The following is a 24,340-nucleotide window of genomic DNA, read 5'->3' as shown; positions in this document are numbered from 1 at the left end:
ATAAAATAAAAAATTTAATCCGCAGACCATTTGCCTGTACCAAAATAAAGATATGTAAATGTAAACTAAAATCATTTTCATGTTAGCACTAGAGGACAACCCCTGCTACTGTTGTAAATGTAAATATGTTGTTGTTTCAACATGAGTTCTTACACAAATGTTAAAAAAAGGTGGGTAATTGGCATTTCACACAAATATCAGTTTCATCATATACGGCTAGTGTTAGGGCATAGGCATTAGTTTTGGCAAATAATTAATGTTTACCCATTATTCTAAACAGAAATTCTGCAATGGCTCTTTGTGTTTTATGGTTAATTAGTGGTTAGCATATCTGCAGACTGCACAGTGTGGTGGGGCACCCTAACTTAGTTTGTTCTCAGGTTTCATATCTTTTTTTCTCTGCAAACCAGGTTTTATCTGACTAAATTACTTCCAACCCTATGTACACATGTAAAAATAATACCTGTGCTCGGTGTGGAAAGAAATACCTTATTGCACTCGCTTTCTAAGTGCAAATCAGTTGAGTTTGTGTCTGTGTCTGCGTTCTAATCTGAGCAGGGCCCGGTGAATGATTTTCCAGGATCAGCTGCTTTGCCTTTAGAAGCAGATTACAACCGGAACTCTCATTAATGATTTATTCACTGGATTCGACATTTTCTGGGTTTGCCTTCACGCAGACTCTGGGAAGTCTCAGTCTGTGTTGAAAAGCCCCTGAGATTTGCCATTCAGCACATGAAAAGAAAGGTTGTCTTGAACATACACCAAGTGCATTTTACATTTTCATGAAGTACGGTTCCAATAAGATGACTTTTAGCTGTGAAGTCACATGTGTGAAGCATGGGAGCCAGTCCTCCTTGACCCTCTTGAAGTCTTAACATGGCCTATGCTGATAGGCCTGTGGAGGACTGGAGGTTATCAGGAGTAAATAGAAGCCACTCAAGAGGCTCAGATTTAGGTCTGCAGCCACGTTACAACTCAACAAGCTCAATTTAGCACAACACTTGATTGTTGTGTGATCAAATAACTGAACAAGTGAAACTTGTTTTGACGCAAAAGCAAAGTAGTCATTTGAAAACTGGCTTGACAGTTTCAGCTACAAGCACAACTGGTTTCACTTTTACAGAAATGCCTTTCACCATGGGGTGATAAGGATTTTCTTCCGCACATGATTAATACACAAACACACACACACAGATATCTATATCTATATATCTATATATCTCTCTATATACACACACATATAAGTCAAAGGTTAAAGTCCCAATGATAGTCACACACACAACTGGGTGCGGTGAAATTTGTCTCTGCATTTAACCCATCCCCGAAGGGAGCAGTGGGCAGCAGCGGTGCCGCGCCCGGGAATCAATTGGTGATCTAACCCCCCAATTCCAACCCATATATACATATATATACATATATATATATATATATATACATATATATATATATATATATATTTTATTTATATATATATATACACATTTTTTATATATATATATATATATATATATATATATATATATATATATATACACACACATATTTTATATATACATACACACATTTTATATATACATACACACACTCATTACAAATAAACACATATGCATATATATTTTATTATATATGTTTGTTTATATATATATATATATATATATATATATATATATATATATACACGCACACACACACGCACGCACGCACACACACGCACGCACGCACGCACGCACACACACACACACACGCACACGCACGCACACACACACACACACACACACACACACACACACACACATACACACACACACACACACACACACACACACACACACACACACACACACACAGGCTAAGCATGGTACAGACAACACAACTAAAGACAACCACAATATGAGACAAATAAATACCACACAATCTATCAACAGTTATTTTGTGTCTGTGATGGAACAGTGACAACAATTCAAAATACCAAGTGACATTTGATAAATAGGACATCAGTGCCATTTTAGGACTGTTGGTTAACTACAACTTGGTCTCCATTGCCCCCATGCGTTTTTAAAGTGAACTTCAGCGGGGTGATGGCTTAGAGCTGGATCAAGCGTTCTGTAACGCCGTCAAAAATATCAAACTAGTCAAGTTCCAAGGTTGTTGTTTTTTTTTGGGCGGGGGGGGAGGGGGGAAAATGGGTAAATTACTTGTAAATTAAATGAGAAAATGGGGAAAGACATACAAGATGTGTAGAAGTGTACTGAGAGATTCAGTATTTTTCTTATATTTTTAGTTTTATGGCTGATAATCTGAATACCATTTTAAAATGTTAGTATATTCAAAATTATTTACAGTTGAATAGACTGGTCTAGTTTATAGTCATGAATTTGTATGATTGTTGAAAAAATAAAACCAAATAATGAAAAGTGGCAACTCGAGCTTTTGCTTCATTCCCAGCTAGGAGTCAGTCACGAAAACAAATCCGACGGCCTGTATTCATGGTTTGAAGTAAATGTTTGGTTTGCGGTAAATTGAGCAAATATTTATGACAGGTGTAATTGTGTGTTGATTTTTATTCAAAAGTTACTGTCTCCAGACAAGTACAAATCAGAAAACAGAGTGACTGAAAGAGGGTAGGAGAATAAACAACTCAGGGTATAGGCAAGAGAAGAGTGCGGAACACAAAATAGCCCAAAAGAAATTAGAATTTGAATATATACACAATATCTAATAAGGATTTATACCAATGTAGTGGTAAGCAACAAATAATAAACAGTACTTTTTCCTTAAAAGAATTTTCTTTTTACTTACATAAAATAATTAGGCAAAACACACATTGACTGCTCATCTACTTGATCACATTACATTTGACCACCTCATGTTTCTAAGAAGCCAATTATCCACCCTTCAAACATTACCAATCTGCTGACATGGAAGATTAGCGTGAGAGAAGAAGCATGTTTAAGGCTTTAGCATGGAATGACTTAAAAAAAAAAAACTCAGTAGACAGAACAGTTCATGAAAAGTCATGTGTGACAAACATGTCAAAATCTAAGCTTTGTCTAGCTGCCACATCGCTGCTGAATAACTTGTGTTCAGTAATTTCTCATAGACAACCACGTTTAATAACATTGGAAGTTCCTAAGTATATTCGTGACAGGACTCGAGCTGAGAAACTCTTAAAGCTGAATTTCATACGTTTTATCCAAACTAATTTACACATTAGGAAAGAAGGTAAAAACCCGAAGACATTATCAAGACAAAAGGAAGAAAAAATCAAAACGCAAAAATACAAATCTAAAAATCTTTCTTGCTGCATGAATTTACATGCTTTCAATTTTTCAGTTTCTTATACATTTCTTTCATTTGTGACTGAAGGTCGAAAATAAGAAAACCAAAGCACATATATAAAAATCAGCACCAATTCATATATATATTTTTATTTAAAATGTAGAGATACCCATTTTGACATGATGCTGCTAGATTCAGAAAGTGAGAGAAAGAGAAGAAAAAAAAACGATTTCATTGGACCGGGCTACTTGTTGTTCAAGGGAACAATTCTCTTAGCAGATGGCCGGCAAGGAGCGGTCCAAAGCTCAGGTTAAGCTTCGAGACTTACATACTACTGGACTGTGGGACTCTTCACAGCATAAACAAGGATTGAGACTGATTCTACATGACATCTCACAATCTTAACCACCAGTGGTTATCAGGACATTAAAGAGGGAAGATGAACTTAAGAGAAAGGAGGGCAAAAAAAGTACAAGAACAGAAAGACCTCTCCATCCACTTGGCTAACACGGTACAGGCAAGCTACTACAGTCTGTTTATAAATTACTACATCACACCTGGTAGTTTACTACAAATGTAAAAAGGGTTAGACAAAAAAAAAAAAAAAAAAAAACCAGAATGTTCCTTAAGTTAAAACACACCAATCCATCCCTGCACTGGGAAAGAAAATAAAAGAGGGAAAAAGCTATTATGGATTTTTCTTCTGACACGTATCGTCTTTAATAGGTTTGGAAGTAGCCTGTTTCACTATTTTGGAACAGGAAGATATTAACTAAGATTATAAAAGTATATATTTGAAGTCCTCTCTGAGCAAGCAACACTGAGTGTGGGTCATCATTGGTCCACATGGAGTACAAGCCAAAACGTGTTTTTTTTTTTTTAATTTTTGCTTTTTCTTACAGAAAACACACTTGTTTTCGCATCTAAAATTCTCTTTAAATACAAAGCTCCTCTTCTCGTATCCCAGTTTCAAAATCATTTGGATATTAGTTTAAAACATAGACACTCCCAGGACCTAGAAGAGAGGGGAAAAACAATTCACTGAGACGACATCTCAGATGGAAGAAAGGCCAACACATTGTCAAGTGTTCAGACAGACTCAAAGACAAAAATATCACTAAAATCAAACCATACAATTGCATTTCAAATGAGTCTTTAGCTATTATATTATTTAGGTGTTGTGTTTTCTCAAAATAAATTCCTTATGATCTGCTCTTTGCCCGCATACCAAAAAGACATCACAAAATATATACAAGCCCATTTTCAATGACGCTGGGACGTTGGGTTAAACGTAAATAAAAAGAGAATACCATCATTTGCAAATCACGTTCAACCTATACTTAATTTAATTAAACGACTTTGTATTAAAAACGTGACAAAATTTCCATGAGAACCACACTGGCAAATAGTCATCTGTGGTATGCTGTTTTTTTCATTCAACAAGTATCAAATCAAACATGTTCATGAGAAATGTGAGTAATGAATCATTTGGAGTTGACACAAAGTACTCCTGAACATTGTTCAGAGCTTGATGTCTGACCTGGATTTCAAGGCCAAGGGTAAAGGAATTTTGGCTACGGTGCACACAGCTCAGATAACTGAGCTCGTACAAAGACGTTTCATAAGCCTCATGTCAACGACTCCAATAAACCGTGGCTGAGAGTGGCCCAAGGTTTGTGTTGGAATGAGTAAAGACTTGTTTATCAACATGCAAAACGTCAAACGTGTAAGCAGCGACTCGGCCTTACCGACTCATCCATAATAGAGGCAGGGTCAAAGTAGTCCGGCTTGAGCTCAGACCTCTCACGACGATTTTTAGATGGAGGCTAGAGGAGAGGAGAGGAGGACAGTGTGATGAAAGGTGACTTTAGAGGGGAGGGTAAAAAAAACACATTTCATAGACATAGGTCACTCAGGTCGGTTTATGCATCTTAAAATAGGTGGAGTGACTTGTGAAAATGACTGTAGGTCCTTTTCTTGTGAAATCAACTTGACGTTTGGTATGCAGTGGAGACATATGTTTTGGATTACAGTTAGTTCTGGTTTTACACTCATCATGCATGGTTTTGTGGAGCGGGTGTAAATTGTCAAATAAATTGGTCATGATGTTGCAACGCACTGTCAACACAATGTTTCATTAAACAACACACAGAGGGCCTTTTACGCGGAGCCAAAACAAAACTTTTGATGATTACAGTTCATTTCTTTTCGCATTTGGAAACGACATTGAAAAATCAACACAAGATGCTCTATGGTAATTGTTGCAGGCCTAACAAATCAGTCTTCTCTGACTGACTGGAGCCTCAAAAAGGATTTCAGTAAAGCTCTCGTGTCATCTGGGTCAAAGAAAGATGTCTGTTGGAACAAGTGCTGATGAAATAAATTAAATGGTTATGTTTGGGGAAACAGCTGCCAAAGGAAAATGGGCAACTGTAGGATGTTGTTAGGGAACCTCAGATTTATGAGCGTTAAAATGCGACAGTAAAAGTTAAAAGCACATGCTGATACATTTGACCAGATGATGGGAAAAAAACAGCATTTGTATTGCTCAATCACCACCACTGCTGTGACCTCGAAGGCCTGTCGCAGGCATTTTGTGAAGGCGCTGCACATCAACAGACTACAAATGTAAGAGCAATTAAGACCATGACTAGCATGAGCTTGACTGAATTAGCTAATGACCTAACCAGTTAAGGGTGAACATAGTGTTTGAAATCAAATGAAATAGAACACCTATAGTGTGATAATTCCAGAGGACCTGATGCAATTATCTGAATTGAGTCCATTACTAGCGCCTTGCATGAGAATGAAGGCAAAATAAACAAAAGAATAAAGAACAGCTCTAGGGTTTGCTGCCTTCTGCGTAAATTTACAAACATTTGTTACATTATCTCGTAGAACAGGTTTGACCTTGACAGAACAGAAAACCCCAATGAATATTTCTATTACGGTTAGGCATCGTTTCAATTTGGACAATTCCGGTTCTGATTCTTCAATTTGAGTTATTTTTTGACAAGATGTGTGAACTCTGTACTTAAAGCTGCACTCAGAGGGATTTTTAGTTTTAAATCGCTACTGCCACATGCAACCCGAAAAAATTAAATTGAACACTCCCTCTCTTCACGTAAAAGGTTTTCCTTTTTTTTTTTTAGCCTTCCCCGAAGAAACGGAGTGAACAAAGAGTGACCGCTGCCACTGCAGGGTCCCAGCGGGCGACACAGCTGGGAAGGGCATGCCGCACCCACACCGAGCGCACACATTATCTATCGATCCTTCTTTGTTTTTGCTTCTTCCACGTGGCTAACTAAGAAACAAAATTTAGCACTGACATTTCGAATGATTCCAGGAGAACTTGAATGATGGTGCCAGTTCCATTCAATTCGCAACCCTAATCTCTATAGGGCTGCACTTACTTAAGGAGTTTGAAATAAATTAATGGTAAATGGTTCTCACCAGGTCAATGTCCATTGTATCAAAGTCCATGCCTTCATTGAGGTCATCCATGCGACCCTCTGATGACATCATCACGTCTTCCACAATGGGCTCTTCATCTTCTTCCATGAGGCCGGTGCCGCGACGTCTGAACAATTGAACGCAGTCGTTGAAATTGGATTTGTTTTTTGTTTTCTTTCAAGACATTAAACGAATTCGGTGTCACCCTGCTGCTGGGTGGATTTCTTACATAGCATGCTGCAGATTTGTCCTGAGCTTGGCGTAGTTCATGGCTCTTTCCTGCTGCTGACGAGCCTCTTCTTGCTGTCTCTGGGCCAGCATCCACGTCACTTGGGAACTAGACAAATTACATGAATTAGCTGTTGCTGTTCACCAACTAGCTAAAAAAATATAATTTGGTTGTCTCACTGGCCAGAATTTATAATAAAAAAAATAAATAAATAAAAAAAAAACGTCACTACTTCCATAAAGCACTTGGCAGGCTGTTGAGATTTACAGTCAACTTCTAATTCCACTCAATAGGCACAACAAACATATTAAGAATGTTAGGATCCGAGATGACATGCACTAAAGAATGAGACCATTATCAATAGGAATCAAGAACGCATGAAAGTGTTGAAGCTGCACATTGGCAATTAGTAAATATTACAAATAACAATTGTAAAATTACAGCACGAAGCAAAGACTCAACATGTAGGAAAGCCTAATTTACAATCATTTAAAAAATTACCGTAAGCATCACAAGAGCTTAACTGCCAAATGTTTTGTGTTCTGTTGTGTTAGACAGGTAAATAAAGACTGATTACATTTAATTTTCTGAATTTGGAACTACTTCAATGACTACAGTGAAACTTTGTGGCTGACAGTGAAGTTGATATACTGAGTTATCCATACTTGTAATCCATTGGGGTCTGGTGGTGCTGAGGTGTCTGTTGGTGGTGTTGTTGTGGGTGTTGGTGGGGCTGTGGCTGGTCGTGTGGGAGGGCGTAGACCCCCATGTAGGTGTCATCACGAACCCTTTTCGGGTCTCGCATGGCAGTGGAGGTGTGGTGGGGGGATGACAACATGACTGGAGTTTGAATGCCCTGCTGCCACACCTCACTGCTACTGCTTTCTTCTGGAAGGGAAGAAAATTTATTAGACAAAGTACATACACACATGAAACATTAACACTGAGCGATTCTATCTCTGTTACACAGACTTGCTTTGCACAGATGGCTCTCGGGCTTTGTGAACAATTCAATCAAAATTCTTGTGATGACAGCAACTTGATCCAAACTCCACTACCGTCACCACCTTGGATGATCCAGCACCATATTTTATTTTCTTGTTGTTGATGAAATGAGGTGGCAATTGTGATAATTAGACAGCTCTCAACCATCTGCTGTTTTATCTCTTTGCCCATCAACTTGCCGGAGCCAAGACGCTTGGAACGCGTTGGGACAGTTGGAAGACATTTTTTGCTTTTCTGGGCTTCAACTGCTCTATTGCAGCCATCTATTAATCCATGCCACTCACACAAACGACTAGATTATACATAGTATACTAAAGTAACGGAAAAGTGGCACACTTGCTCTGAGTATTAAACACTGCAGAGAAGACAGATTCCCGAATGCTTGCTACCTTCTGGAAGCTTTCGCTTTGCTGCAGAAGTTCCAGTTGAAGCAGCAGGAGCCTTCGTCTTTTTCGAACGTACAGATGAGCCTCTGCTGGAGTAACCACTCATCACTGACATGGTGTCGTCGTCACCACCGGCCTGTAGGGAATTCCTGTATGAAATGAGGGGGAGCCAGCAGTCTTCTCTTTGCAATGCCATCTGGAACGTCATGAAACGCTCCAAGTACATGTGGCTGTGGAGAAATGGATAAGAGATTGAGATTAGACAAATAAATACATGCAGACGCAAAAAAATTTCCAAACTCAAGACAAGGCCCAATTTGAAAGATTTTTTTTATTTTTTAGGTTGTTGCCTTGACTCTGACAGAAATCAAACTTACACAGTCCTCTTGTCTTGTCTCATCAGCTTAGAGGAGAATTCGCTGAGGATGTCTAAGAAGGCCAGGTTGAGAGGTGGGCCACCTTCTCCCTGGGGGCTTGGATCCTTGAAGGAAAACTCTATTCCATCCCTAGGAAACAAGCAAAGATGGACAAGAAAAATGAAAATTGAAATGGGAATAATGGCTTTAAAATAAGAGATGGTTGCTACAAATGGACAAAATGGTCATTGAAGCTTGACTACAACTGTCAATCAGGTGGCAGTATTATTGGACAAAATCTTACATTAGGATTTAAAGTTTGTTGCGCACATAGATGTGGTACTTGCAAGGTGTAAAGTGAAAAAAAACATGAAAAAAGTCATACTTGTGTAGCATGGCGATGGCATCTCTGGTTTTCACTTGGTCGAGGCCAAACGTTAGAGAAAACCGACGGGCCAACTCTTTGATTCCACAGAAGGCGGAGGAGGAGCGATCAAACCCATGGCCCAGCTCTGACAGCATTTCATTGAAAAGCTAACACCAAATGAAACATTTGCATTAGCATTTGCAATATGGCTCAAACAAATTGGAAGCTCTGCAATAAATTTAATGACTACAGTAATCCCTCGTTTATCGCAAATAATTGGTTCCAAGACCATCCATGATATGTGAAAATCCGCGAAGTAGTGTCACCCTTTTTTTTTTAAATATACATAAATTGTTTGTATATCAATAAGTGTGTATTAAATCATATGAGTGCATATGTTATCATTAGAACATTAATAGTTTCAAACATTTAAATACTATTTTAATACATCGTATAAATGACATACAGAAAATGCTGTACAAATAATATAAGTATGATACGTGTGTGTGTGTGTGACATGTATATGTAGCTAAAGTATACATACTGTAAATATGTTTTTAGAACTCTTATTATAATAACTTTTTTACAACAAGGTACAAGTGTACATACTGTAAATGTTTTTAGAACTCTTTTGTAGTCATAAGATTTTTTTATAACAAGGCACAATACTGTAAATGTGTTTTTAGAACTCTTAATATTACAACTTTTTTTTTTTTTATAAAAAGGTACAAGTGAACGTACAGCAATTGTGTGGACACTCCCTGCCTTTTGCTGGTGTGTGGGCAACTTTTGTGCCATAATTCCTCAATTTAGAAGGTTTATTTTGAATTTGTGATTTATTTATTTATTTTTTTAAATCCACGACGTACTGAAGCCGCGATAATCGAACCGCGATGTAGCAAAGGATTACTGTATACATAAAAAAACAATAATACAAAGAATATGAAACTGAGCAAAACTGAAGACTGACCTGCTGAAGGCTGAGGATGAGGGTTTTGGCACACTGAATCTTGTCAATTTGTCGGGTCTTGCTCATTGTTTCCTTTATGATGTCACCATAATCATTGTAATACTGTAAAAATAAACAGAAAAAAAAAAGACCTTTACATGCAAATCGAAAAGGCTAAATAGTTGCAGAGCTAGTTTTCTGGGCATGGTGCGTGAAGCATAGTGAAATAAATGATTATTTAGAGAGAAAAAACTAACTAACCCTCATGTACTGTTTGAAAATGTCAGCTCCAGTTTTCATTTCTACCACACAGTAGATGATCAGTTTACAATAGCCAGCCAGGAGGTTTCTCCTTTTGTGTAACGCTTCAATTTTCACTGCCTCGTCATCCTGTTGGCCATCTAAAAATGGAAAACGACACAAATATTAGTCTTCATAATACACCCCTTGTTTTCTGCAACGCTCAATTACCAGTTAACACACCGTAAATTATCGACCGGTAGGCCCATTTTTCTATCAGTTATGATAATCTATGGATAGCCAAATCATGAATCAAACTATAAAACATTTAGATAAATATTGTCAAATAAGATAACACATTTCTTAGAAGTTATAAGTAGATTTATTACGACGGTTTGTTCTTCTGTCGTGGCCAAAAGATTTACGCTGCCTTTGAGTTTATACTTGATTCAGATGTGACCTTTTCTTCAGGCGTTCCAGAAATAAATGGCAAGTAGATGAAACTCAGGGAGGTCACAGTGACCTTGGTCTTTTCAAAATCTAATCAGGTCTTCCCTAATTCTTTGGAGAAATTCCTTGTAGGCAATCATACATATCACTTTCACAAGAATAGGATGTAAACAAAAGTTAAAACAAAATGCCTCTGGCCATGGCTGCTGCCAGCAAGTGAAAAGGCATGAAAACCTACAACTCACTTAGCGTCTTTGCTAAGGCCTGTTGGACTGTTAGACAAGACTGGCCTAGAATCAGCCAAAAGGTTTTGCAAGGATTTCAAAAAGAGTTATGAGTGAATATTTGCATATGTATATATACATTCAAGCCAAAATTGACATTTACAAATAGACCATGAAATATTTACAATGTGAAACATTTTCAGCCAAAATTGCCCAGGCCTACTAAGCACATAAAGCTTAAAAAGATCTTTATTTAATGTTTATATTGACCAGTTTTGACTTTTTCATTGGTGCATTGACCTGTAATTTTAAAGTTAAGTTAAAATAACCTAAAAAAGCAGATCGATTTCGACACACCTATCAGAGCAGTGGATGGGCATGCGACTGTACCTGTGCTATTGGTGTCATCATCTTGGTCTATGAAGACATGATTTAGGATGAAGGAGAGCAGTTCGGACTGGAGCGAGTCCTCTGGGGAATAAACTAAGGGCTCAAGGTGTTCCCTTCCTCCAGCCACCATCTGGTGGCTGAAAATGAGCAGGAGGTCACAAAGGATGGTGAATGCCTGCAGTGAGAAGAAACGAAAAAGTAGTTACACATTCATGCATGAATATAGAGGAGTAGTCCTTGTTAAATATAACAATGATTTCCTTATCAGTTAATTTGTAAAGGATTTTTCATAGCTTGAATACAAAGTGCTAATATGAGGTAAAATGTCACCTGTTCTTTAACAGCCGTGTTAACATTTGTGAGGTACCGTTGACACATCATACAAAAAGCCCTCATCTGTTTCCTCAAGGTAACCATGTCCTCCTGAAAAGTCAGACAGGTGTTTAGCAGAACAGCCATGCTTCACAGAATTTGGGTGAGTCGGCTCTCACCTTTCGGGAGCTGCCTTCAGATAACTTGGCCAACTGCCACAGGATTACATAGTGGGTACACTGCAGTGAATGGATGACGATCTGCTCAAAAGAGAAATTAACGAGAAAATTGTCAATACTCAATAAGTGAATTGAATTCTGAAGACATGTTCATAGAAGCATTCAAACAATTTATCTTCAAATATTTTATAAATAACCTGCTCGGGCATATCGCCATTCTCTATGCCTGTGTTGAGCAACTTAAAGTTGCTGGTGAACAGGTCCCATCCAGAGAGATCGTGTGCACTGCAGGAAATATAACAAAGAAAATCAAAACATTTTTCACTCGCACACATCAACATGGACAAACGTGGCAAAAAGCGGATTATCAATAGGAATAAATTCCTACTTGTGAAAAGCTGTGATCCTCTTTAGAGTCGACAAGACCTGATATGCATCGTCTTCGTCAGTATCTTCACCCTGGAAAGAGGAATTTAGTTGAGTAAACAATACTGGTGATGGTTCTGACAAAACCGCTGGGCGCATTTAGGCGCATGTGTCGAGATCAGAAAAGTGAAGTCTCATGCCCTGCGTGTCTCTTTAAGAAAAGGCCACATGACCGATTCAGCCCCCATATCGCCCATCACTTCCTGTCACTGAGGTGCCAAAAAAAAAAGGATGACATCTTTTGAAACGCAATTGTTTCCCTTTACTGTGATAGGAAGCTCGAAAGACTAGAGGAGAAAGGATTCCCTCGTGTTTTGATCTCATATCGGTAAATAAGATATTTGTTTTCATTTCCTTGTTTCATCCTGCTCCTCTAAGTTTCAGACGGTGTGCTGTAATGTTATCTGTCCATATGGTCACATTATAGCAATATTTATATAGCACCAACAGATATAAAATTTAAAGTGCTCACTGCTCATACAAATTACTGTTCTTGTTGATAGTCTAGTAGTGCAATTTGGCATTGATGCAGTGTAAAGGAGGCGATCGGGTGGTAAGTCCGACACACAGAGCAAAGGTTGTGGGTTCGATTCTGGCTCTGCAATTTTTGTGTGGATTGTGCATGTTCTCTGCGTGGGTTTTCGCCAGGTACTCTTATTTCCGCCCACAATTCAAACACGGATTGTATGGAAGGGTCAATTGAGCACTCTAAATTGTCCTTCGATTTAAATGTTTATCTATGTGTCCTGCAATTGATGAGATAGGCTTCGGCACATTTGTGACCCTTGTGAGGATAAGTGGTCCAGAGAGCGGCTGGATTGATTGTCAGTTTATTTTCTATTTCTCCTGTGTTAATACACTCAACGGTATGCACAAGAACAAAACTCCCCCCAAAACACAAGGATCATTAAGTCAAAAAAGGAACCTTGACTCCTACCTCTTGTAAAAAATCCTCCAGTAGCCTGTTAAACTTGTCCACCAGCTCATCCAGCAGCTGGGAGCGGGCAATGTCGACCCTGTTAAATATTGTGAACTCTTCATTGCAAAGGGCATGGTAGGTCTTCGAGCATGTCTCCAAAACTTCAGTGTCTGTGTGCTTCTCCACAATTTCCTTGATTTGGCGGAGCAAGGCTTCGAGATGCTGCAGTCAAAAGTAAACAAATATAGTCAGCAGTAGCCTAAGACGTGGCACCTAACATATTTGTACTGATTAAATGGCAATATTCATAAAGTACAATAACAACAAATTTCATTTGTAGGCACCTTTTCGTTCATTCAAGATCACCTAACAATAATCAAAAATAACTCCAAGTAGGAATCTCATGAAAAATAATGAACTGTAAAAGATGGAGTATATATAACAAATAAGATATATTTCACGTTACTGGTGGAGATAGTCAATATCTCAGACTAACTGCAAAAGTGAGAGCGGAAAAACTCTTAATTTCTACATTCACTACACCCGATTCTGACTACCCTCGCCGCTTTTTGCACTAGCTTTATTAGGAGACATGATTGACGACAAAAACTCCGGACAAACTACGAATGAACTTGTCAATATGCTAACGAGCTCCAGGACAAACACAGGAAGTGGCCGAGCGAAGGGTAGAGACACTCACACACGTCACAATGTCACCAGACACGCATTGATAGAGTCGCTCATAGGTTCAGATGTCAAATTTGGTTCGTAATTGGAGGCAAAAAAAAAAATCTTGAGGCTCTGTTTTATATCTTGAAACGTTCGTATGTATAGGTGTTCATAAGTAGAGGTTTCACTGTAATGTAATATAGAACATTTTGGCATACAGTCATCCACAGTGGTGCATTAAATGTTATAATAGGAATCGAGGAGCATTTGGCTGACCTTCTCCAGACGTCCTGTGGTGTAAATTTCCAGGTCAAAGAACTGAGGAAGCTGCAACAAGTTGGTCACTTTCTCTGCATCCACAGCATACTGTTGGGCAAACATGAAGCTACATGTTATAACCGACACAAAACAAAGTATCTAAGTAATGACGTGCCTTGGCCAGTAGAGGGGGCAAAGCCACAGCAAAGAGCTCCGTCATTCTGGTCCTGTCATCAAGCTGAGTCTTCTTTTCTTTAGCTGTCATCACCTGAAATACAAATGGAAGTCAAAAACCTTTGTGCTATAGCAACTAGAAAAACATGGTGCCAGAAAACCGCAACTTTTTAATCGATCAACGTCTACATGGAACAGCCTCTGTTTAGACATTAGAAGGAGTTATCTGGCGCCAGTAACAGTCATCAGTTACAATATACTGTACATTGTGATAAACTTTGAAGGGATGCCACTTTTTTCAGACCGATACAAAAAAAATAAAAAAACATACATTTCCAATAGTACTTTTGATACATACATTTTCCCCAAAAAACAATAACAGATATTTTGGGGGGGAAATACCTTAATACCCCAATACCTCAATCTTCCTTAAAATTGTATGAGATTAATGGCAATATTCTATTCTAATTACTAGTTCCTGATTATAAAACAGCCAATACCATGAAAAAAATGATTTTTAATATCTTATAATTACCTAACAAGAAAAAAGTATTAAAGTTTGCTGTGGATTCAGATGTTTTTGTTTTAATCATGATGTAAACTCTGACGCAGATAAACCTTGAAAGGGTGTTTTTTTTAAAACAGCCTTGGAGATGCTGAAGCCTTTGATTGATCATGTAAGCTTTAAGGTGCCAATCTTTCATACTATAACATAAAAAAAAAATAAAATAAAATAAAAAATAAACTGCGATGTGGCGAAATCTTATGTAAAAAATTATGTACATCTTAATCCACTGTGCAACTTACCCGCTTTCCGGTGCCTCTTCCCACAGGGGGGTGACATTCAGCAGCCTGGCGTACAGTGCACAGCATAATTTCAATCAAAGCTGTCTCTTGTCTATCTGTAAGAGCTGCATGTCACAAATACAAAATAAAAAATCACAGTTAATAAACACAATTGCGTCAAGCCACATCTGTAACATGTGACCGTGAGGTTTTTGTCATACCTTCCTCTCCTGGCAATGGGTCATCTAACAGTAAACTGATCATACAGTCCCAGTCCTTCAATAACTCAGGACCACAATCCCAGAGAGAGTCCACCAAGTAGGCTGCATGTTCATGGAGCTAAGAATATTGCCACAAAGTATGGGTGAATAATTTGATAGTTTGCATGCAATCAATTACGAGCAACTGAAATAAAACATGTGTACCTCACTCTCCAGGAAGAAGAAGACAGTGGTCTTGATTAGGTTGGCATTGGGACTTTGTCTGCCTCTCCTTTTAGGGGCGCCTTCCTCTTCTGGTTCCCTCTGGCTAAACAATCTGTGAAAACAAAATTATTTGGTAACGTAAATCATTTAGTCACACAAAAATAATTTCGTTAAATTAATGTCACCGTTATTATACGCAAATTAAATTCACAATAACTAAACCACAAGTGTAAATTCCACTGTGTTTGTAGTTTTTTAATGTTGTAACTTGTACCGGCATTACCTAGTGGGGAAACTTGGTAAATTCCTGTATTATCACAGTACACGAAACCCTTTAAACTTCTGTGCAATCTAAATTTAGTTATTAAATAGGTCGTAAACTGTTCATGTAAACACAGCAGGCATACAAAATGATATACTGGTAAATTCCATGTATCCTGGTAGGTAGGATACAATAAAACCGAAGACACGGGTAAGACACGCCCAACATGGAACAAAAGCTCGGCGGTGAAAAACTTTGTTAAAGTCAAATCTGACATACTTTTTGTAAAGAAATTCTCCTGCTGCAACAGCAACAGGCCTGTGTGCTGAGTATACTAGATGATAGACACTCTCACAATCCTCGGGGGTCAACACCTCATCTGTACTACTGCAGAAACAAACAAACAAAAGAACCATTCAAGTAAAAGGTACAAACGGAAATGTTAAGTTACTCCAATGTGCTGGATGAAAAAAGCATGTGTGTGCATGGGTACGTGCATGCATGTATAGGGGGTTTCCATTGAGGAAATTATTTTCCACTAATAAATGGAGTGTTTCGAGTCCGGGACAACATTTTAGAACGTACGTACTTCAAAACTAAAGTGAGCAACTTAATTGCTTGTACTGCAACATCATACTCCTTATCAAGGGTCATGGAGACAATGCGGTCCTGGGGAAAAACAATAGGGAAGAAAAAATGATCACTTATCAGTACAAGTGAAATATCTGAGAAAAACTGATCAGTAGTGTCAGACATGTCAATACCAACTAGTAAGCTTTTAATCAAATATGTAATTAGTGTAAATTTTGTTTTTAAAAAAATAACCAGCAGATGGCGCTGACCTTGAAGCGACTGGTGAAGAGTTCCAGTCTTGCATTAAGCTCTCTGTTGTAGTACAGACCCTGGAGAGCTGTCAAACACTTGAGTCGTACCTCACCTTGCTAAAATCAAGAATTGGAAAAAAGAAAAAGTATGTATTTTATAACCACGCACATTCACGTCAAACAAATGACATTTCTGAGAAAGATTCTGGCCACGATAAAGAAAAAAGAATGAAATAAAACCGCTTTTACTTGGAATATTTGAAGGCTAAGGTTTTGTAGCCATTTTTGTGGGTGAAGATATGTGGTTTGGTCACTTCATAAAATGTGAATATCTCAGCAATGTTTTAATTCCTAACCTAATGCAGCGGTCAGATAGAACAGGAATTGAGTGTTTCTGGCGGCGTGTTCGGCATTACAGATGAAGCAGAAATGTTGCTTCTTCTTCAAATTGGCTGGGGCCTACAAATGTTAACACTTTTGGTGTCATCGCGTGGCTGAAAGCCAGTCCAAGTCAAGAACATATTTACTACGTCACACGCAGTGCAAGCACAAGCAGCGTGGTGAGAAAAGTAAAAACAATGCAGGGAAATATCACTGTGGTTTGTGAGCAGCAAGGGGTAAAAAACACAGCTAGCTTGGAGAATGGGGAGCGAGAGGAAGTTGGTGTGTGTGGTGAGTGTATTGACTTGTTTACAGCTGTTGACCTGTCAACAAACCTAGCATTCAGCAGCACAGGTAATATTGTTCAGGACACTACAAACGCATCGCAATTGCACCAAACTGTATCCTAAAATCCAAGGTGCAGAATGTACCGTAGATTTGCTGTAATGCTCAAGCCCTAGTTTCATTGTGGTATGTGGTACTTTTTATATCTGGAAGAACAATGGAAATTAGTAGATTTTTTATTTTGGTGGCTAAAAGAGATTCCTACATAGGCATCCCTGACAGCAGTCCAAGAGAGAGAAATGTTTGATTTGACAGAAGCAAAGGGGGACAATGCCTTTGTTCAGCAAAAGAAAGAATATGGTGTAGAAAAATCAGAAGCTAAAGTTACTTTCTGAGCTAACCCACCTTATCGTGCATGGTCCATCCTACATACTTGAGATAACTGTCGTTAAGGAAGGCATCACTGTAGAGCTTCATCCAAACTCCAATCTCTTCTATACAGATGGCTCTGATTTCTGCTATTGAATCACTGTTGAAACAATATAATTATCTGTAAAACGACAATACAACAAATATGCTACGCAGAGAAAAAAAACATACCGATAACGATGTACAAAGACTCCTTTGAATATTGCATTCATCATGTTTTCAATCTCATCCTGATTTTCTTGGAGCTGAAATGGAAACAAAGTAAATTACTTGAGCTTGTCTGGAAAGAACGAAGCATCGGCATGCAGGAGGTTGCATGCACAAGGTTAAGAATTTCTTTGTAAAGATCAAGTTTGTGTCAACCTGATGTGACTTGCCAAAAGCGCCAATTGTTTAAAGTGTCCAAAGAACATTCTCCCACAAGCTTTGTGGAACGACACTTCAGTGTTGTCAGTTATTTCAGTAACCATTGCGGGGTTTTATTTCCTTTAGACAAAAGAGTACTATCAATATTGCCCATGCGTTTAAGTGGGACCCAAATATGCCAGCAGGCTGTAGTAAAGCGGTACAGTGTAAAGGCAGATGCATCTTGCTGGGCTATAACCCAATTAACGGATGACACGAGCTGAATAACACCAGGTATGAACGTGCAGATATTTGGACCTCCAATATCACCGTTAGACCGCCAAAAGTGGAAGGCACATATTCTATATGGGAAAAAAAGTGATTCACACTAGATAACTGCTATGCATGTTAGTCAAAGCATAAATGCCTCAAATGACTATGCCAAAATGCTAGTCAAAACATAAATGCCTCAAATGACTATGCCAAAATGCTGTATCTTTACTATAACCATTGCTTCCTAGGGAAATTCTGTCATGGCTTTAAAGGGGGGGGTGGGGGGGGGGGGGGGGGGCATACAATACTAACACTGCCATCGTTTGGGACGTGCAGAAAGTTGCTACAATGTGTGAAAAAAACAAAAGAAAAATACTGCTGCAGAATTCCTCGCTAACCCTCAACCCAGAAGACACATTAATCGCTGCAGTTTCCATTAATAACACACGAGGGCACTGCAGAGATACGACACTTAAATAAATTCCTTCCTTCCTTCCTTCCATCCATCCCTCCCTCCCTCGCTCGCTCGCTCGCTCGCTCACTCGCTCACTCACTCACTCACTCACTCACTCACTCACTCACTCACTCACTCACTCACTCACTCACCCACCCAACCCATCCATCCATCCGGCAAACAATAACAAAGGGCTGAATAATAATTTGTACAACTGTTGGCAAGCATCGAATGACATGTCGCAGTCAAAGTGTATGGGAAAAATATTGTGGCAGTTGGCTGGTTATACCCTTTCTGTTAATGATAACTGAAAATTAACATTATTCTAAATTTGTATTTGTACAAATGACAGTGACAATACCTCTTTACGTTTCTGCAAGAGGAGCTCCAGTCTGTCATTGGCCCTTTTAGCGACTATTTTATTCCTCTCTGCCTCGTATTGTCGCTGGGTGTTGTCCATGTTAATGCTCAAGTTTAGAGCTACATTCACCAGGGCTGTCATCAGCTTCATTGCTATTGAATAAGACAGAATACAAAAAAGGGAAATTTTCAGAGCCAAAGTAACAATGCAATTTGAAAGTAGTTGTACCGCAAAGCAGTACTATAATGGTGCAACATGCAGTAGCCCTTCTATTCAATCTCAAACAGTGAGAATCTTACCTGCCAGTGTAGATGTGTGTCTGAAGGCTCTGACTTGAGAGTCTGATAGTCCGGTGAGAAGCGAGATAACTGTGTCCATCATATATTCATCGTAGATGATACTGTATTGACACTGCCGCACTAGGACTGAAATGAATTCACAAAAACTTGACTTGAACTTCTTCCACAGGGGCCCCGCTATAGTAAGAGGGTAGTCGCCACTGTCCTACAAAATCCACAGAGGACAAGAGAAGCGTTATTACCAAGAGGTGCTCCTGGAGGTGTTCTAATTTCTTACCATAAAATAAAAATTGATTGGTTCTAGGCAAATATCAAACATGTACAAAATGTACATTATACAGGAAGGGTGAAAATAAATTACCTCATCAAATTCCTCAGTCATTCGTCTGATAATTTCAGAGTTCTGCATGTTGCGGAACATCTCTCCACTAACAACACCTGTTCAATTGGGGAAAAACATTGCATTATCCAATGCGACATTCAAACGAGAAATACGCGAGTAGTAGAGTAAGACTTTGTACATAGTAAGGCCCGAATGATATACATTTTTGGCAGGCGAAAAAAAAACTATAAAACTACCAATTAATCGATCAAAAAATGTAAGGCATAAATTACTTTTTTTCCTTTCTAATATGCGTCAAATCTAAGAACATTAATCATTGTCATATATATGTTTGTATTACCAGTAGTTGTATGGACACGGGGTTATGGTTTAGATTTATAATAAATAATGAAACTAGTGTTACTTGTGTACAACTGCTGTAAATGGTGAGACTACATAAAGGTAAAAACAATTTTAGCCGATATTTGAAGAGCCATAACTGATTTAACAGGTGGCCGGGCCCTAGTACATATTTCTTCTCATGTATGACAATCTATATGCACGGTTAAGATTGTACTTGCTTTGCCGACTGTAACTCGGCAAATTATTGTTTTGTTAATCCCCTTCACACGTCACTGAACAAACATGCCATGAAAGTGGAAGGACTAGAGAAACCATTCTGAGACATGTTGAAAATCACAGCTACTATTAAAGGCACACAAAATGGGAACATGGTCCAAACACTGTGAGGTGCAGTCTGCACACAAAATCTTTAACGACATTCAATATATACAAGTAGGATAACAACAAAGCTCGGAGCAGTTAAGGGTTCACCGGCATTTGTGAAGCAGTCAAATAACACTTAATATTTAACATACCTTTACACCCTGAGCACTGGATGAAGAAGTTGATGAGATCAAGCAGCGCAACATCTCGGTCATGTTTGTAAGACTCAATCCAGTCATCAACAACAGACTGTAAAGGACAACCATAACTCAATAAATATGAAAAAAAAATTCTCTGATGTGCTTTTTTTTGGGGTTGATTTTAAAATGCAACATCAGTGTTTACGATTAAACATATCCCACCTGCATGGCACTCCGCCCAAGCTTAACCACCTCAAACAGCATCATGTTTTCCATGCCATTCTCCTGGTGGTGGCCATTTATCCGACCCGGACCCTTTGCCCCCTTGCTTTTGTCTCCTGCTGGTTTCTTCCCCTTCTTTCCACCCTGAAAAAAAACCCAATCGCATTAGGAAAACATGAAACACTCTTCAAGTCAAGTTTAATAATAAATAAATTTGACATGAAACACTCTTTCCGACAATTATTGCTCTTCAACAATATGGTCATGTCAAGCTCAGAGCTGGTGCAGTATTTACTAGAGTAAGGGTATTCTGGTTGTGTTGTTAACATCTTGACACCCATTTGAAGACATACAGCTTAACACTAACGGTTCTGTTCATCAAGTGTACGTGTCAATGCCTGGATGTTTGATTTAATAGCAATATTTTTTTATATTGTCAGTTTTCATTTACAATTTTGCTTACACATCACTGAATTTTCTACATCTACTCAACACAAGAAGAAGATGCCCAAAATGCACATTAATAACAACACTTTTGTCAACATGGGAGTAAATAATAACAAAACAAAATAATCAAATATAGACTTATTTAACCTAGACCTGGTCATTTGGAAGAGGCCTGATTACAAACTGAAATAATTCGATTTTGTGTGTGTTTTTTTTAGCAGATAAAAAGTTTGAATTGTATCGTTTGAACCTTGTAGTATAAACACAGCCCAATTAAAGGCTCAATCTGCAACATAAGATACATAAATTATGTGTTGCAAAGATGTAGTCGCCATATAGTGTTGTTGTGTACTTAATATTAATGCGTTGTGGCCTAAAAGGCATGCTTGGAGGCCAAACAGGTAAGGACACACTTATATTCATATTATCTCATTAGCCGCAAAAATAAAACAGTTGATTGGCTTCTCTGATCAGCCAATATGGAATCCTTCAATCAAAAGACTATGAACAACAATGCATCTAGATTAGTTTATTATGTCTATTATATTGTCTACATTGTCATGATAATTCATAATTTAAAAAGTGTGTTAGTTCCAACAGAGACGGAAGCCAATACCGCTTTACATACCTTTCCTTTAACTGGATTTGAACTCCTCCCATCTGGATCTTCAGAAAAATCTGTGTCTGAAGAAAATTGTGTGTCTGTGTCCCTAGTGATGAGAAAATAGATGAGAGCTTGGTTCTAACTAAAGCAAACTAACAGAACCAAAATGACAAGTAGCACTTACTGAGCATAGGGGAAGTCTGCTGGTATTTCTGGTGCTGCTATCATTTCTCTAACATCTTCTGGATAACTTCCAATGTATGACTGTCTTGTAATGCTCAGTAAACACAAGACACGGAAGCTTGCATGAAACCTGGATTGAGATATCCAATTAGAAAAGTAAGTGTTTAAAAACAAACCAAAAAAAACAGATGAAAAATGTTTTTTCTTGCTTCACATGGTAACAGTGGGCGGTACCGATGCTCTTGTAGCACTCAGCACTCAAAGCATTGGTTCCCTCTTCCTCGTCCCCCTTGCTTTACAGTCATTGGAGTCATTCCTCACTGACCATATATGGATGTGCTCTGTCCGCCCAACACTTACTTCGACCAATCAAAACGCGTTACCAACATCAACAAGATACTGCAGGACACAACTGTGTGTACTGTGTGGAAAAGTGTCACATACATACAAGGAAATATTGGGACAGCAATTTTTGAAACAAAGTCATCTTGCCTATTGCCCCTTAAACAATATAATTACACACGTTTAGTCGTGTTAATGTGTCACATCGTGCATCCTGCAACATATAACGACAAGTCGTTATTGTAGAAGTTAGGGTTTTAAATAAATCGATCGATCAATAAATAATGCATAATAAAACAGGCCTGTCGCTGCTTACAATCTCCCGTATTTGTCACGATGGTGTGGCCGTGTCAACGATTATAATGCAGGTAAAAAATAGGTACCAGAAACAACTCCAAGAATCTGCTGTTTTGTTTGCAATGTAACATGGCATTGCTTGATAAAGTAATTCTGTTTGTCATCTGAAAACATGATTAATGTGCTTATTTGGCGAGTTACTGCGTAAATATTACATGACAAGATGACGGGATTCAATGGGTGTTGACTGAAAAAGTGGCGCCAAATCACTCAGTGAATCTCATAAACTTGCCACCACGAAGCTAGGGGCGAAGATCGTGGAGAGAAACGAGCCGTAAGATCCATATTGAAGAGTTTTCAAGTCAACGCAGCAGCACACAGATACCCGCGTTCACTCCAACCGAGCCGACGTGACTACGCTCTTCGTCGGTTCCTGTCAAAATTGACACCGGTGCGCGGGTGGTGCTAGCGGCGCTAGCAACCGTGAATTTTGGAGCTCTCGAGAGTTGAAATGCACAAGCAAGTGCTTTATACCTACGCGTAAAAGTCTGATTTGAATTTCCACGGCAAGCTGTAACGGGAACTGGTCCGCGTTTGTCACCGCTATCGGAGGGCGACCATAATAACACAACGACGCAAGCTCGACGGTGCAATCACATGCTAATATTAGCGAGACTGGCGTTAGAAGCAAACGCCATCCAGTGACCTGTTTTTCGCCAGTAAACTACGCTTATCCCCCAGGCTCAGGTTTAATGCCAGGAACAACAATAATTACGATTCACTTCACGGACACGATAAACTCCGATTGGTCAACCATGCTAACCGAACGTGCTAACGTTCCCTAAAAAAAAACATCACGTCCTTGCGTCCTCCATCTTGCCTCGGGAGTTTCAGGACCGTATTGCATAAGCAACAAACACTGTTTACAATTATTGTGAAGTGCAACCAAGTCCATCAAAACCACAAAACATTTTGTTGTGTTTTGACCGACATATTCTGCGTCGTTGTGGTAAGAATTGAGAGCACTAGGTCGCCACCAACCAGAGTAGCGCTAGCCTCTCTCAGTGGAGCTAACGAGGCGACTTGGCTGAGCAGGCAGACATACGCGCTCAAGGCTTCAACTAGCCTGGCTAGCAAGCAGCTAGCAAAATACAAATCAACTAAGTTCCACATAGCTTTCCGCCATTTTACAGCTAACTTACCTTGCTGAGAAATAATAGTTCCAGCTGATCCCGAACTTGAACTACTTCGAGAAGCCTCGGCCGAATCTCACTCTAAATTCAGTAAAAAGAGTTTAAAAGTCGCGGTCAGAGGCGGTTTCGAACGTTCTCTCACCCGCTTGCTCCGTAGTTCAATTTGTTGTTTCGACGACCTGGGAGGAGGAAATCCTAGTACAGCGCTACCACCTAGCGGCCACACGATCGGCGCTCGACGATTCGACACCTAGCGGCCATTGCTCAGTATTGCACGTCAGACAATGTTTACTGTACTTGATCGACACCAATTGCACTTTCCCTGTATTAACTAAAACATCTTGAAATTATGTAACTTCATGTATGCATGTTTAAACTTGCTTGTTATTTACCGACCTTGTGTATAAATAGGCATCACAGCATATTTCATGACCAATTAGTACATTTTTTATTGCTGAAATTTATTCAAATACAG

At 38.9% G+C, this 24,340-nt stretch overlaps 1 protein-coding gene across 2 annotated transcripts; it reads right to left on the bottom strand.

Annotated features, from left to right (window-relative positions):
- Positions 1 to 2,543: 2,543 nt before the first annotated feature.
- On the bottom strand, positions 2,544 to 24,078 carry stag2b (STAG2 cohesin complex component b). 2 transcript variants are annotated; one of them, XM_049735440.1, is made up of 35 exons: positions 24,008 to 24,078; positions 23,875 to 23,946; positions 22,035 to 22,163; positions 21,875 to 21,956; positions 20,800 to 20,943; positions 20,590 to 20,686; positions 19,751 to 19,827; positions 19,390 to 19,594; positions 19,091 to 19,242; positions 17,829 to 17,902; positions 17,634 to 17,757; positions 16,581 to 16,679; positions 16,328 to 16,407; positions 16,018 to 16,125; positions 15,477 to 15,588; positions 15,273 to 15,390; positions 15,073 to 15,176; positions 14,267 to 14,359; positions 14,110 to 14,199; positions 13,183 to 13,386; positions 12,208 to 12,278; positions 12,017 to 12,104; positions 11,820 to 11,900; positions 11,659 to 11,751; positions 11,329 to 11,503; positions 10,286 to 10,425; positions 10,046 to 10,147; positions 9,094 to 9,242; positions 8,730 to 8,858; positions 8,356 to 8,582; positions 7,627 to 7,849; positions 6,962 to 7,069; positions 6,733 to 6,859; positions 5,028 to 5,105; positions 2,544 to 4,294 (listed from the first exon to the last, which is right to left on the bottom strand). In XM_049735440.1, the coding sequence occupies exons 3-35, from the start codon at positions 22,076 to 22,078 to the stop codon at positions 4,271 to 4,273; spliced, it is 3,822 nt and encodes a 1,273-aa protein (XP_049591397.1). In that variant the 5' UTR covers positions 22,079 to 22,163; positions 23,875 to 23,946; positions 24,008 to 24,078; the 3' UTR covers positions 2,544 to 4,270. The 2 variants fall into 2 exon arrangements, with proteins under 2 accessions (XP_049591397.1, XP_049591405.1); XM_049735448.1 differs by having other exon boundaries at positions 7,627 to 7,846; positions 23,875 to 24,060.
- Positions 24,079 to 24,340: the final 262 nt, after the last annotated feature.

This window comes from Syngnathus scovelli, chromosome 1 (genome assembly GCF_024217435.2).
Source record: "Syngnathus scovelli strain Florida chromosome 1, RoL_Ssco_1.2, whole genome shotgun sequence".
NCBI lineage: Eukaryota > Metazoa > Chordata > Actinopteri > Syngnathiformes > Syngnathidae > Syngnathus > Syngnathus scovelli.
The sequence above is the reverse complement of the archived record's forward strand: the minus strand, read 5'-3'. Positions and strand labels throughout refer to the sequence as shown.